We start from the raw sequence: 16,562 nt of genomic DNA, 5'->3' as shown, positions 1-16,562 counted from the left end.
TATTTGAAGAGATTATAGTTGAAAACTTCCCTAATATGGGAAAGGAAATAGTCAATCAAGTCCAGGAAGCACAGAGAGTCCCATACAGGATAAAACCAAGGAGAAACACGCCAAGACACTTACTAATCAAACCGTCAAAAATTAAATACAAAGAAAAAATATTAAAAGCCACAAGTGAAAAACAACAAATAACACACAAGGGAATCCCCATAAGGTTAACAGCTGATCTTCCAGCAGAAACTCTGCAAGCCAGAAGGGAGTGGCAGGACACATTTAAAGTGATAAAAGAGAAAAACCGACAACCAAGATTACTCTACCCAGCAAGGATCTCATTCAGATTTGACAGAGAAATGAAAAGCTTTTCAGACAAGCAAAAGCTAAGAGAATTCAGCACCACCAAACCAGCTTTACAACAAATGCTAAAGGAAATTCTCTAGGCAGGAAACACAAGAGAAGGAAAAGATCTACAATAACAAACCCAAAACAATTAAGAAAATGGTAATAGGAACATACATATTGATAATTAGTTTAAATGTAAATGGATTAAATGCTCCAACCAAAAGACATAGACTGGCTGAATGGATACAAAAACAAGACCCATGTATATGCTGTCTACAAGAGACCCACTTCAGACCTAGGGACACATACAGACTGAAAGGAGGGGATGGAAAAAGATATTCCATGCAAATGGAAATCAAAAGAAAGCTGGAGGGGCAATTCTCATATCAGACAAAATGGACTGTAAAATAAAGACTATTAAAAGAGACAAAGAAGGACACTACATAATGATCAAGGGATCAATCCAAGAAGAAGATATAACAATTGTAAATATTTATGCACCCAACATAGGAGCACCTCAATACATAAGGCAAATGCTAACAGCCATAAAAGGGTAAATCGACTGTAACACAATCAGAGTAGGGGACTTGAACACCCCACTTTCACCAATGGACAGATCATCCAAAATGAAAATAAATAAGGAAACACAAGCTTTAAATGATACGTTAAACAACATGGACTTAATTGATATTTATAGGACATTCCAACCGAAAACAACAGGATACACTTTCTTTTCAAGTGCTCAAGGAACATTCTCCAGAATAGATCATACCTTGGGTCACAAATCAAGCCTTGGTAAATTTAAGAAAATCGAAATCGTATCAAGTATCGTTTCCAATTACACCGTCATGAGACCAGATATCAATTACAGGAAAAAATCTGTAAAAAACAGAAACACATGGAGGCTAAACAATACACTACTAAATAACCAAGAGATCACTGAAGAAATCAAAGAGGAAATCAAAAAATATGTAGAAACAGATGACAATGAAAACACGATGACCCAAAACCTATGGGATGCAGCAAAAGCAGTTCTAAGAGGGAAGTTTATAGCAATACAATCCTACCTCAAGGAACAAGAAACATCTCAAATAAACAACCTAACCTTAAACCTAAAACAATTAGAGAAAGAAGAACAAAAAAACCCCAAAGTTAGCAGAAGGAAAGAAATCATAAATATGAGACGAGAAATAAATGAAAAAGAAACAAAGAAAATAATAGCAAAGATCAATAAAACTAAAAACTGGTTCTTTGAGAAGATAAAATTGATAAAACATTAGCCAGACTCATCAAGAAAAAAAGGAAGAAGACTCAGTTCAATAGAATTAGAAATGAAAAAGGAGAAGTAACAATTTACACTGCAGAAATACAAAGGATCATGAGAGATTACTACAAGCAACTATATGCCAATAAAATGGACAACCTGGAAGAAATGGACAAATTCTTAGAAAAGCACAACCTTCCAAGACTGAACCAGGAAGAAGTAGAAAATATAAACAGACCAATCACAAGCACTGAAATTGAGACTCTGATTGAAAATCTTCCAACAAACAAAAGCCCAGGACCAGATGGTTTCACAGGTGAAGTCTAGCAAATATTTAGAGAAGAGCTAACACCTATCCTTCTCAAACTCTTCCAAAATGTAGCAGAGGGAGAAACACTCCCAAACACATTCTACGAGGACACCATCGCCCTGATACCAAAACCAGACAAAGATGTCACAAAGAAAGAAAACTACAGGCCAATATCTCTGATGAACATAGATGCAAAAATCTTCAACAAAATAATAGCAAACAGCATCCAACAGCACATTAAGAGAATCATACACCATGATCAAGTGGGATTTATCCCAGGAATGCAAGGATTCTTCAATATACGCAAACCAACCAATGTGATAAACTATATTAACAAATTGAAGGAGAAAAACCATATGATCATCTCAATAGATGCAGAGAAAGCTTTCAACAAAATTCAACACCCATTAATGATAAAAACCCTCCGGTAGGCATAGAGGGAACTTACCTCAACATAATAAAGGCCATATAGAACAAACCCATAGCCAACATCGTTCTCAATGGTGAAAACTGAAACCATTTCCTCTAAGATCAAGAGGAACAAGACAAGGTTGTCCACTCTCACCACTATTATTCAACATAGTTTTGGAAGTTTTAGCCACAGCCATCAGAGAATAAAAAGAAATAAAAGGAATCCAAAATGGAAAAGAAGTAAAGCTGTCACTATTTGCAGATGACATGATACTATACATAGAGAATCTTCAAGATGCTACCAGAAAACTACTAGAGCTAATCAATGAATTTGGTAAAGCAGCAGGATACAAAATTAATGCACAGAAATCTCTTGCATTCCTATACACGAATGATGAAAAATATGAAAGAGAAATTAAGAAAACACTCCCATTTACCATTACAACAAAAAGAATAAAATATCTAGGAATAAACCTACCTAAGGAGACAAAAGACCTGTATGCAGAAAACTATAAGACACTGATGAAAGAAATTAAAGATGATACAAACAGATGGAGAGATATACCATGTTCTTGGATTGGAAGAATCAATATTGTGAAAATGACTATAGTACCCAAAGCAATTTACAGATTCAATGCAATCCCTATCAAACTACCAATGGCATTTTTCACAGAACTAGAGTAAAAAACTTCACAATTTGTATGGAAACACAAAAGACCCCGAATAGCCAAAGCTATCTTGAGAAAGGAAAATGGAGCTGGTGGGATCAGGTTCCTGGATTTCAGACTATACTACAAAGCTACAGTAATAAAGACAGTATGGTACTGGCACAAAAACAGAAATAGAGATCAATGGAACAGGCTAGAAAGCCCAGAGATAAACCCACACACATATGGTCACCTTATTTTTGATAAAGGAGGCAAGAATATACAATGGAGAAAAGACAGCCTCTTCTATAAGTGGTGCTGGGAAAACTGGACAGCTACATGTAAAAGAATGAAATTAGAACACTCCTTAACACCATACACAAAAATAAACTCAAAATGGATTAAAGACCTAAATGTAAGGCCAGACACTATCTAACTCTTAGAGGAAAACATAGGCAGAACACTCTATGACATAAATCACAGCGCGATCCTTTTTGACCCACCTCCTAGAGAAATGGAAATAAAAACAAAAATAAACAAATGGGACTTAATGAAACTCAAAAGCTTTGCACAGCAAAGGAAACCATAAACAAGACGAAAAGACAACCCTCAGAATGGGAGAAAATATTTGCAAATGAAGCAACTAACAAAGGATTAATCTCCAAAATATACAAGCAGCTCATGCGGTCAATATCAAAGAAACAAACAACCCAATCCAAAAATGGGCAGAAGACCTAAATAGACATTTCTCCAAAGAAGATATACAGATTGCCAACAAACACATGAAAGGATGCTCAACATCACTAATCATTACAGAAATGCAAATCAAAACTACAATGAGGTATCACCTCACACTGGTCAGAATGGCCACCATCAAAAAATCTATAAACAATAATTGCTGGAGAGGGTGTGAAGAAAAGGGAACCCTCTTGCACTGTTGGTGGGAATGTAAATTTATACAGCCACTATGAAGAACAGTATGGAGGTTCATTAAAAAACTAAAAACAGAACTACCATATGACCCAGCAATCCCACTACTGGGCATTTACCCTGGGAAAACCATAATTCAAAAAGAGTCATGTACCACAATGTTCATTGCAGCTCTATTTACAATATCCAGGACACGAAAGCAACCTAAGTGTCCCTCGAGAGATGAATGGATAAAGAAGATGTGGTACATAAATACAATGAAATATTACTCAGCCATAAAAGAAACAAAATTGAGTTATTTGTAGTGAGGTGGATGGACCTAGAGTCTGTCATACAGAGTGAAGTAAGTCAGAAAGAGAAAAATACCATATGCCAGCATATATATATGGAATCTAAAAAAAAAAAAAAAGGTTCTGAAGAACCTAGGGGCAAGACAGGAATAAAGATGCAGACGTAGAGAATGGACTTGAGGACACGGGGAATGGGAAGGATAAGCTGGGACGATGTGAGAGACTGGCATGGACATATATACACTACCAAATGTAAAACAGATAGCTAGTGGGAAGCAGCCACATAGCACAGGGAGATCAGCTCGGTGCTTTGTGACCACTTAGAGGGGTGGATACGGAGGGTGGGAGGGAGACGCCAAGCGAGGAGATATGGGGATATATGTATATGTATAGCTGATTCACTTTGTTATGAAGCAGAAACTAACAAACCATTGTAAAGCAATCATACTCCAAAAAAGATGTTAAAAAAGAAAAATTAGACTAGGTCCCTCACCACTGAGGTTTTATTTAAATCCAGTACACCAGCAAGATACTTAGCCATGATTAATTTATATTTATTAATTTATACTTACCGAGTTCCACATAGGAATAGTAAAGTAAAAAGTAATAAACTCAGCATCTAGAAATGCAGAATCAAATAATTGTAAGGGTAATATACCCCCAGAGGGTATCTGTGACTCTACAGCAGTCAGATGACCTTGAATAAGAAGGTCCTTAATGATTGAAATTTGTTCATTACAGAGAACTAGTCAAACCCCTATTGTAGTTTCTGCTGCTTATGAAAAAGGCCCACTAAAGTCACATGGGCATTAAGCTGATAGCAATCCTCTAGGGCACTGAAGGGCCAGATAGGGGTTGGTATTTGTCACCACCTCTTACTGAGCTGACTTAGAGATCAAAGATCAAAATGCCTCCTCTAAACTTCCCAGGATCTTGGAGGTACTACCCCGGGAGCAGTCTCCCTGGATTATATCTGCATATGACCACTTGTGGAAACAGCCCTGACAACCACCATCAGCAGCCTCACGCTCTGTGGGCTGAGAAAGAAGATTCAGCGCTGTAAGCAGCTGATCACTGAGTGGGCTGCACTGTTGAGTTTGACGGTAAGAAAATGGCAGAGTCACCTCACTGCTTTCTCCTCTAACCCAAACCTGACGCCAGAGGTCACAAAACCCAATGTCTTCAGGGGCCAGGCAGATAAAGTAAATGGGTGCAACGGGTGAAGTGTAAGAAACACACAGCACTGTTAAGCTATGTGATTCCACTTCTGATAAGGCATGGATTAAGAGGACATAACGAGACGTGTGATGATACACGGCGAAGGATGCTCTGCCTTCTCACTGGGGAGACTGTGGTGGGGGAGGAGGGACAGTGAGAAATGAGTGACCACAGGGCCATCACTGAAAGGTAGTGATGACTCTTCAGCGCCAGAAAATCACGGCCACGTGGGAATGGGAGCCCACTGTTACCAGATCTTCCGCGTTTTTCAGACAAAGCCAGGAATAGAGATCTTTGTGGCACTTAGCAATTTTAAATGTTAGCAAGACAAAGAAAAACTCATGTATGTTTAATCTACCCTTCAGGCAAAATAAAAGTATAAGTTAGACTTATACTTTTTTGCATCTAGAAATGCAGAATCAAATAATTTGGGCTCCAGGAGGTACCTGCTTTAAGGACAAGAAACCCTAATCCTAGTTCGGCCTCTAGGCAGTCTGATTGCTAAATTAAACGAGGCAAGAGATAGGTTTCTTGGGCTCATACACCCTTTGGGCCCAATAGGCTTCAGTGTCCTGCTAAGGGCTACAGATGCCCTCTGTTTCTGAAGGTAAAGTCTTCTAAGGAATGCCAAGTCCCCGGTCGCTCCAGGCTTTCCTTCCATCGGCTTTGGGACCACTCCAACTCCCCACGTCACCTCCCAGACCTGCTCTATTCTTAGTATAATTCCTGCAACTGAAGTACAAGGTGCTGCCTGTCAGGACACACGAATGAGACTCCTCCCCCTGATTTCTGACACTGTTGAAATGCACTGGCTCTTGGTCCATGTCACAGGACTCTGAGCTACTCACCAGCTCCCCCAAATACCACATCACAGAATTTGTACCACCTGTTCCTCAAATTTCTAACTCCAGAAACCAGAGTATATTTCAATGAGGAAAATAAAGCAAAAGACTAACCAAATTACCCATCCCTGACATCTCCTTCACTGAAATATCCAGTCGGTGTGAAATATTTCTCCATATAAATCACACAAATGGTCAGGTTTAATCCTAATGTGTCAAGGGCTGGACAGTTGCATACTGCTTAGTAACTCGGTGGACCTAAAGAGAGGAATACTAACTCTGGCAATTTCCCCAGATTGTGGCCATCTCTAATGCACCACCTCCAAGTAATAGCCTCACCACCCTTCAGGGCAAGGCGACTCGTGTGTACCTACTACCACCACACTTTGACAACTCACGAAGGATCCTCTTCATCCCCACTGATATAAGGCTCTTCCTCAAAGGGCTGTGGTCAAAGAGTCACCATCTATATAACTTCTTTATTAGTAGCCAGGGTTAGAGAGGAATGAACTTGAGATGGGAGTCGAGAGATGATATCAAATAAGGAGAAACATCACTGAAATATAATCTGTAGAAGAACAGCTGCTGATTCACATAAATTTAGGGGGACTTTGAGGTAATGGGATAGAAATGAAAAAACAGGTTGTGTTTTTAGGTAGCAGAAGAGAGCTCCAAGGGAATGAGAGACAATAGCTTCATGGAATGTACTTCCTCAGCCCTGGGGTGGGAGGTTATCTTTGGGCTCCAGGAGGCATGGGGGGCTTTATTTAGTTCTTCAAGAATGAAGATAAGAGGAAAATAGGCTCTTCAGGAAAAAGGAAAAAAAAAAAAAGGAGGAAAAACCTGAATACTCCTTTATAAGCATCTTAAAGGAGCTCCAAGCCAAGTGGCCACCCATGAGATTTGGCCACTCTTGCCCTGCTCTCCAAACAAACAGGCACTACTCCAGAGGAAGGTCTGGTGAGGGAGGTGCCGGCACAGTGATGAGGGGGGCAGGATGGGAAAACCACTGTATTTCCTCCGACAGAGAGCCAGGCCTCTGCAGACATCCTGCTCACCCCTCCTGCCAGCCTGTGAACTGCTGGCTGAGCCGGGGAACCCTGAGGCTTTCAGGGCTTTTATCGTATTAGAAGCATTTTTCTCATCATAACCGAGACCTTTAGTAGTGCATTAAAAAGATGGTTAATTTTCTTAAGCTTCCTTTTAAACACAGAAATAGGATTAGAAGGCTAACACGCTCAGATGCAAGCCCATTATTTGATTATGTCTAAACCTAATCCTGCCTTCACCTTGGCCTGCAGAGTCTCCATTTTGGGGTTTATTGGTTGATAATGCCAGGGCTGTCAGATACTATTACTTGCGTAGAATCTGCTGCTACGTGCTCTTTCTTCCACTATCAAATGCTGAAGGTTTGAAATTGAATTATAGGATAAGTTCTAAAAGCCTCACCAAATTTTAGAACTTTGTACCTATTTTCAAAGAAGAAAGGATGGTCCAGGCCCCCCAAAGAATGGGAACTCTCTTCAGCAAATTCATTTCTAACAGTGCTTCGAAGAAAAGCCTTATAATTCACCTTCCCTCCATTAAGCAGGCTTTCTATTCTTTCACGTTATTAAGGATGAGGAAAAATAGTGTTGATGTTAATAAAAAGAGCAGAAGCTACAGGTGACCATTCTCTATCCTATCACTTTTCCTATTATACTAAAATTATCTGTCACATCATCCCCTTGAGGGTAGGAGCTATGTCTTATTGATACCCAGTGACTATCACAGTTCTGGTGTTCATTAAATACTTATGTAACTGATCCAAGAATTCATATCATCTCTTGGTTACATGCAAGGAGGCACCCTTATCTAATTGGTTTTCTCCATGGAGAAGTAAAAGGCATTCCCAGGCCTGAGTCTCTGCAAGAGAGGCTTGTGATAAACCCAAGAGCACACGACCAGTACCCCCCCACCCATTTCAGCAACTCCCTTCCCCATCCCAGCAGCTTCTAAGTTTCTTTACCTGTCGCAGTGGTTGCATTTAAAGGGCTTTGCACCTGTGTGTTTCCTGTAGTGCCTTGTGAGCTCATCGCTTCGTGCAAAACGCCACTCACACCCTTCCCATGAGCACTTATAAGGCTTCTCACCTGCAAGAAGAGATGGAATGACCATGGTCAGCAACAGGAACAAAACGGGCACACACCTGATCAGGGTCTGCTACCTATTCTACAGTCTTGGAAAAGGACTGTGAAATCATTCTTGAAAGACTGCATTTCCTAACACAGTATGTCACATTTGTTTTTTGTTTTTTTTTTGTCTCCTGGTGTTTTTCTTGTTGTTATTTTATTTTATTTTTTAACCTTCAAAAGTGGTTTCACAAGATCTTCAAATCTGGAGCTGTCATTTCAGTTCCCAGAGTCAGAGCATTTCCTTCAACTGGTGAGGGATCAATTTTTATTTATTTTCTATTCCCTGGAGCACTTTGACCCCCTCCCCCCGACTCCAAGCAGAAAGGAAATGTGCTATTTTCATCTGAACCACAAATGTTTCTAATTCTATTTTTCTCCAGAACCTACAGTAATTTACCATTTCAGCCTATTTAGTCTTCTCCCCTCTCTTCCCTCCTACCACAAACTATAGCCAGGCAGCTGACTGACAAGGCAAAGAGCTCAGGTCTCCCAGAACCCCCGCTCCTTCCAGTAAATGTGAGTGGATGGACAGTCACGAGAAAAGGCTACAATCTGAGAGTAAAACAAAAATCACTTAACGATTCCCGGCATTTATGTAAAATACAGTTTCAAAAGTCCTATTTAAGAAGCTCATCACTTAATGACTCCAGAGCGTTCATATTTGAGCGTGATACACATTATTACAAAATATTTTTAAAGTCAATTTGTAGAGCAAGGTTTCAGCCACGGTGAAGCTGCTTAGAAGCACGAAATTCGAGCTCTGTGCTCAAGTGACCTTTTCGCACAGTAAATACAGATGGAGGAATACGGAAGAGAAAGTACATGATTTTCCTAAGACCTTTTTTTAACCCATCAACGTCTGTCATCAAACATGACAAATACTTACCCTTCCAACTGTATGGTGGGCTGGTTCTAATAAGAAGAAAAATGATCTTTGAAATCATGAGAGTTACTGAGCCCTGTAACTGAGAGGCTGGTTAGCATAGCAGTCAACAGCTCTGAAGCCAACCTTCCTAGGCTCAACTTTTGGTTCCGCCCTTAACTGTCTATCCTTGGGCAAGTTAATCAACATCTCTGTGCCTCTGTTTTCTTAGAGATATGTACCTTAAAGGGTTTGGAGAGGATAAATTAATATACATATGTACTATATATAAATTAGAACAACGCCTGGCATAGGTAAGTATTATAAACTGCTAAACCTGAAATTTCCAGATACACAAGTGCCAAAGTAGTACGGCTGCCCCATTATTTCTCCATTTTTAATAGCTCAACGTTCACTAGGCAGCACCTAAGGAGACATTGCCCAGGTACTATACTTGACCCAGTTTCTTCTTTCCACCTTTTTCCTTCCCTTTGAACCTAACTACAAAGCATTCACAATTCTTTATTTGTATCACCTAGAATTGAACCAAACATGATTGAAAAATTTCATTTCATTAAATTGGTGCCCTAGTGGGCTGCTGCTCTGTAAAACCCATGGAGAAGAGGAATGAGAAACACAGGCATTTCTTTTCAATCGAACCAAGAGGACATGAAGGAGGGCCAGAAGCGCAGGAGGAAACCCATTCAGTTTTGGAAACCAGAAAAAAAAAAAAAAAAGAATCACTGAGCGGTGTTAAAAGTTCAGCTTCTGGATACTTAAAGCCACAATTTTGGAAAAGTGCGCTTGCTGCAGAGAAGGTGAAGAGTGGAGGGGTCAAGTCAGCTTTGGAGTTAGCACACCTGGGATCTTATTCATTCTTTGCAGACACCAGGCCTCAGGGTCCTTATCTGTCAAGTGGGGGTGAGATGCCTGTGTTTATCGTGAGGCTTACATAAGTTGTTGTGTATAAGGCATTTCCAAAGCCTGGCACAAGGTAAATGTTCAGTTAATCTGAACCCCCTTTCCTCCCCGTTCGTCTATATTCTCAGAGGCTGCTGAGGAGACAGGTCTAACTGGCCATCAGTACGAACTTCCAGGGCTCAGGCTCCAGACAGCTGGGTCTGGAGTCACTCTGGGCAAACTAAATATTGGAAAACAGAGAGTCTTTTTAAGTTTTAAGTATTTTCTCAGTATACTGATGGAGAATGGACCAGAAAAACTGTGCTCTTTAGATCTGCTCTGAATGAGTGGGATGCTGAAGGGGAAGTAAGAGACCCAAGTAGGAGAGAGAAGTGCCCTCTCAGAGAGGCCTGTTGGCATCATTTACTTAATGTTATTGATCACCCACGAGGCTCTGTTACTTCAAACAAATCTGACACAAACAACAACAAGAAATGGAGAATGAGGCACCAAAGACTTCAGAAATTCAAAATACCTTCCACACTCAAAGGCCTTCAAATGAGAGTAAAATTGGAGGGTCCTGGAACCTTGGGTACCAAGCGTACCCCAAATACAACAAGGCATCTGGAAATCCCATGACATTCTACAGCAACAAGCAGAGACATCCAGTCCCCAAAATCAATCCCACAATCGAACAGACCCGTCCATCACAGGCAACCACATTCTGAAGGACACAGGAAGGACACAGAAAATGAGGGAGATTAAAGTAGATGTCTTTGGGTATATTTTTTAAAAATTTCAAGGAGTTTGCTTTTCCCCTTGCTGAATTTTTTTAAACCAGTTTTGTTCTGTTCTATTCTGACAAATAATTTCAAGGATTTAGTTATTTCCCAGAAAATAATGTAGATGCTCTGTTAATTCCTGGCACAAACCAACCATCCTCTTCCCAGTAGCTATTTCAGTGTCCTTCCAGTGGCCGTGTCCCTTTTGCCACTGCACAGACAGAAACTAAAAACAGCTTGACTTAGCTCTGAATCGTGTCACCTAACATTGTTTCCTGCTTGCAGCAGGTGCTATACAGAATAACACTACGGACAAGACCCTCTGTGCCCTGCTAGTTTAGCCAAGTTATGCTACAGTGATGCATCAGGTTATTTTTCTAGCTCCTGAGTAATTGACCTACAAGTTGCCATTTCCGCAAATACTCACTAATAAGAAATTTAAAATAACCAAGAAAGAACAGAGCCAAATGAAGGAGTAGTGCCTGAAACAGGGAGAGTTCAGAAATCAGAGGGACAGGAAAAATACAAAGAATTGGGAATACAATTTCCTATCTAAAGCTCACAAATAGTGTGGTTAGGCTGGCCTAGTTTCTGGGTTCTGTACCCACTTCCACAAACTAATATCTACTCTCAAGTCAGTGAAATTCTTCCGTCAGCACTTTGCATGGCCAAGATTACATCCCCCAGGCACCAACACCTGACTGCTGGATCTTGGGGGCAGAACAACCTACACCCACAATGCATTAGTTTTTATCCTAACACCGTACCTGAGGGTTTCTGCTCATTTTATGAAAGGCTTGGGTTTCCTTCTTTAGAAAAGAACGGCTTTCTTTATAAAAGAAAACAAAGTCTTTTAGAAAAAAAAGACAGGGGGTGAAAGGGGTGTAGGAGAAAAGAAGGAAGGAAGGAAGGAAGGAAGGAAGGGAGGGAGGGAGAAAGAAAGAAAAGAAAAAGGCAGTTCAGTAATAACTGAACAGATTCATGCAAAATCAGCTCATCTGCCTCACCCTCCCTTCTGTCCTTGCTCCACTCCAGGTCCTATTCCTGGGTATAAAACAGAAAATGTCATAGCCCTGCCCCACGCTACACTTGAGGCACCTAGAATGCCCAGCATTTGGCTCACTGCATCTCAAGAGTGAACAAAAATGTTCAAGAGAGGTCTCTGTGAGACAGGCAAATGGGACACAGGCTTCAAACATCAGGACTCAAGTCCCGAAGGAGTGCGTGAATGAAGGCAAGCACGTGACAAAGAGGATGTACAGGAGAGCATGACAGTGCCTGCACGGTTCACAGGGCCCGCAGTAGAAGCCGCTCTTCAGAATTTTAGGGGGAACATCAAGAACTGCTTTTCCTTTCTGGAAATTATTAACCCCAGGAAACTCATTTCCCTGGGGGAGTATGTGTCACGTCAGACGTGACAGTAGGTCTAATCAGGTGTAAATAGATTTATAGCCATGTGAGGGCTCTTAAGGAGAGTTAAGGATGCTTGAGAAACCGGACTGACATTTAGCAAGGCTGAATCATGGCACAAATTCATGCTTCCCCACAAAATGGCCTCTGAAATGGAATGTGGTCTAAAGCAGTGTGGCATTTTTTTTTTTTTTAGTTTCTTATAGAGTAACTCTTCCTACATCACAAACATCACATTTGATTGATCAAAGTATATTGTTACCATTACCTTTTGAACATGTACCTCCAATACATGCAGATCTATTCATGAATTATATAAATGTACTAATGTCCTAATATATTAGGATATTATAAAACATACACTCAATATAGAAATTTAAAAGAATTAGGGTCAATTAAATATAAATAGAAGTTATAAATTTTTCTTCCTGCACTCAAAAAGACTGTGTTGCACAACCCTATTTCGAGACCGTTGCCCTACAGGGTAGATGAAAACAGCTTGGCTCCAAGCTCACTGGTCTCTGTGCTTCTATCCTTGGCCCCTACGGTCTATTCTCGCTGCAGCAGTCAGAACAACCCTTTGAAAATGTAAATCAGAGCATGTGTGTCCCTTAAAGGGGACTTCAATCTTTATATTTCCATATAATTGTTTTCTTTAAAATCCCCTGGATTTCTTTAAAATCCCCTGTTTTAAAGAAAACAAGAAATTGTTTTCTTTAAAATCACCATTTTATTTTATGCATTTAAAAATATTATTCTGCAGAGGGTTCCACAGGCTTCACCAGACTGCCAAAGAAGTTCATGACCCAAAAATGGTTAAGAAGATATTGAAGTGTAAATGCTCCAATGGTTTCCTATTGCTTTTAGAATAAAAGTCAAAAGCCTATAAGGTCCTGTAGTATAGAGTCTACATGATCTGCCACCGCCAACCTGATTCCCCACGCCCTATCTGGCTGCTCCCACCTCAGAGCCTTTGCACTTGCTACCTAGAATACTCCTGTTGCCTCACTTCATTCAGGTCAATGTTCAAATGTCTCTACCTCAGAGAGACCTACCCTCCCCATCATCTGCTGAACAGCAGATTCTGTCATCTATATACTACTTAGTCACTCTGACATTAGACTGCATATTGTTTGTGTGTACTACTGTCTGCTTCCCCTAGGAGAGTATAAGCTTCATGAGGGCATCTCTTTTGTTCACTGTGATACCAACAGCACTCAGGGCCTGGCTCAATCCTGTAAAAGAAACTGCATGAATAAAGCATCCTCATTTGCAACAAAGACCCAGGTACAGCAGAGGGGCAGGACAGCCTGAGTGATTTCAGTCCCTCGCTATGTACTGAACTGGCATAAGAGTAGAAAATGTTTGCTTGCTTGTTTAAATCTGGCCACGCCTCTGTAACAGGGACTACAATGTGAAACTCTACAATGGATTAACTATTCCTTCACCATCAAAGATCACTTCCCACTTCTTCCCTATCTGCCCGAGTCTAAAAAAGGAGTATCCTGAAAATCTTCCTGTAAATCTTCATCTCAATCCTGGGATCAGTCTCCTGAGAAACATCCCCTCTGGGAAACCAAGTGCATCATTTTACAGAACTCATTGGTAGAGGTTCTCACTGAAGATGGGTTTGGGAGAGCATAAGTGATATGTCAAACATATTGCACTATACATTTGCCTTTAAGATATAGATTGTAGCATGCAATACGAACAGGTGTCAGAATCTTGCATTAAAGGTCTCTTGAAAATAAACATTGCTAATGCAAATTTTCTGCATTCATTTCCTGATCTGCAAAATTTCAAGTTCCTAATCCATTTCCTAAGGAGACTAGGATGTTGATGTACCTATGTTTCTGTTAAAACTAATTCTATCTATTTCTTTTTATTTGTTTAAAAAATGTAGCTACTAGATTTCTGTTATCTGGGCATGTTAGGGTCCTAGTCTCCTTAGGACTTGGATTAGAAATTTGAAATTCTGTAGATCAGGAAATGGAAAAGCAAAATGGAAAGGAGAAAGGGTACTCTGTAATGGGTTTATATTGTCACCTAGCACATCTAGAGGAAACCAGCAAAGACCCATCAATTGCTTTCACATCACACTTAGCAACACTAGAGAATTTAAACACCTGGGGAATACAGACACTGAGAGAGAAAATGTCACAAAGCTTTCTTAACATTGGACAAAGAGGCTCATCCACCAGAGGGCAGACAGCAGAAGCAAGACGAACTACAATCCTGCAGCTTGTGGAACAAAAAACACATTCACAGAAAGACAGACAAGATGAAAAGGCTGAGGGCTATGTACTGGATGACGGAACAAGATAAAACCCCAGGAAAACAACTAAATGAAATGGAGATAGGCAATCTTCCAGGAAAAGAATTCAGAATAATGATAGTGAAGATGATCCAGGACCTCAGAAAAAGAATGGAGGCAAAGATGGAGAAGATGCAAGAAATGTTTTTAAAAGATCTAGAAGAATTAAAGAACAAACAAACAGAGATGAACAATACAATAACTGAAATGAAAACCACACTAGAAGGAATCAATAGCAGAATACCTGAGGCAGAAGAACGGGCAAGTGACCTGAAAGACAAAATGGTAGAATTCACTGCTGCAGAACAGAATAAAGAAAAAGAATGAAAATAAATGAAGACAGCCTAAGAGACCTCTGGGACAGCATTAAACGCAACAACATTCGCATTATAGGGGTCCCAGAAGGAGAAGAGAGAAAGGACCCGAGAAAATATTTGAAGAGATTATAGTCGAAAACTTCCCTAACATGGGAAAGGAAATAACCAGCCAAGTCCAGGAAGTGCAGAGAGTCCCACACAGGATAAACCCAAGGAGAAACACGCCGAGACACATAGTAATCAAACTGGCAAAAATTAAAGACAAAGAAAAAGTATTGAAAGCAGCAAGGGAAAAACGACAAATAACATACAAGGGAACTCCCATAAGGTTAACAGCTGATTTCTCAGCAGAAACTCTACAAGCCAGAAGGGAGTGGCATGATATACTTAAGGTGATGAAAGGGAAGAACCTACAACAAAGATTACTCTACCCAGCAAGGATTCATTCAAATTCAATGAAGAAATCAAAAGCTTTACAGACAAGCAAAAGCTAAGAGAATTCAGCACCACCAAACCAGCTCTACAACAAATGCTAAAGGAACTTCCCTAAGTGGGAAATACAAGAGAAGAAAAGGACCTACAAAAACAAACCCAAAACCATTAGGAAAATGATAATAGGAACATACATATCGATAATTACCTTAAACGTGAATGGATTAAATGTTCCAACCAAAAGACACAGGCTTGCTTAATGGATACAAAAACAAGACCCATGTATATGCTGTCTACAAGAGACCCACTTCAGACCTAGGGACACATACAGACTGAAAGTGAGGGGATGGAAAAATATATTCCATGCAAATGGAAATCAAAAGAAAGCTGGAGTAGCAATACTCATAACAGATAAAATAGACTTTAAACTAAAGAATGTTACAAGAGACAAGGAAGGACACTATGTAATGATCAAGGGGTCAATCCAAGAAGAATAACAATTATAAATATATATGCACCCAACACAGGAGCACCTCAATACATAAGGCAACTGCTAACAGCTCGAAAAGAGGAAATCGACAGTAACACAATAATAGTGGGGGACTTTAACACCTCACTTACACCAATGGACAGATCATCCAAACAGAAAATTAATAAGGAAACACAAGCTTTAAATGACACAATAGACCAGATAGATTTAATTGAGATTTATAGGACATTCCATCCAAAAACAGAAGATTACACTTTCTTCTCAAGTGTGTACGAAACATTCTCCAGGACAGATCACATCCTGGGTCACAAATCAAGCCTCAGTAAATTTAGAAAATTGAAATCATATCAAGCATCTTTTCTGACCACAATGCTATGAGATTAGAAATCAATTACAGGGGAAAAAAACGTAAAAAACACAAAACACATGGAGGCTAAACAATATGTTACTAAATAACCAAGAGATCACTGAAGAAATCAAAGAGGAAATCAAAAAATACCTAGAGACAAATGACAATGAAAACATGACAATCCAAAACCTATGGGATGCAGCAAAAGCAGTTCTAAGAAGGAAGTTTATAGCTATACAAGCCTACCTCAAGAAACTAGAAAAATCTCAAGTAAACAATCT

The 16,562-nt window shown here is 39.9% G+C and overlaps 1 protein-coding gene across 3 annotated transcripts in view; it reads right to left on the bottom strand.

Annotated features, from left to right (window-relative positions):
• KLF7 (KLF transcription factor 7) overlaps positions 1-16,562 on the bottom strand; it is a 445,941-nt gene that overhangs the window by 11,265 nt on the left and 418,114 nt on the right. For all 3 annotated transcript variants that reach the window (XM_060301949.1, XM_060301951.2, XM_060301950.1), the window contains one exon: positions 8,260-8,383. In XM_060301949.1, coding sequence (XP_060157932.1) covers positions 8,260-8,383 — 124 coding nt within the window. The remainder of the gene's footprint in view (positions 1-8,259; positions 8,384-16,562) is intronic.

This window comes from Globicephala melas, chromosome 7 (assembly GCF_963455315.2).
Source record: "Globicephala melas chromosome 7, mGloMel1.2, whole genome shotgun sequence".
In the NCBI taxonomy this organism is placed as follows: domain Eukaryota; kingdom Metazoa; phylum Chordata; class Mammalia; order Artiodactyla; family Delphinidae; genus Globicephala; species Globicephala melas.
Note: the sequence above shows the minus strand (reverse complement) of the source record. Positions and strands in the feature narration are given on the sequence as shown.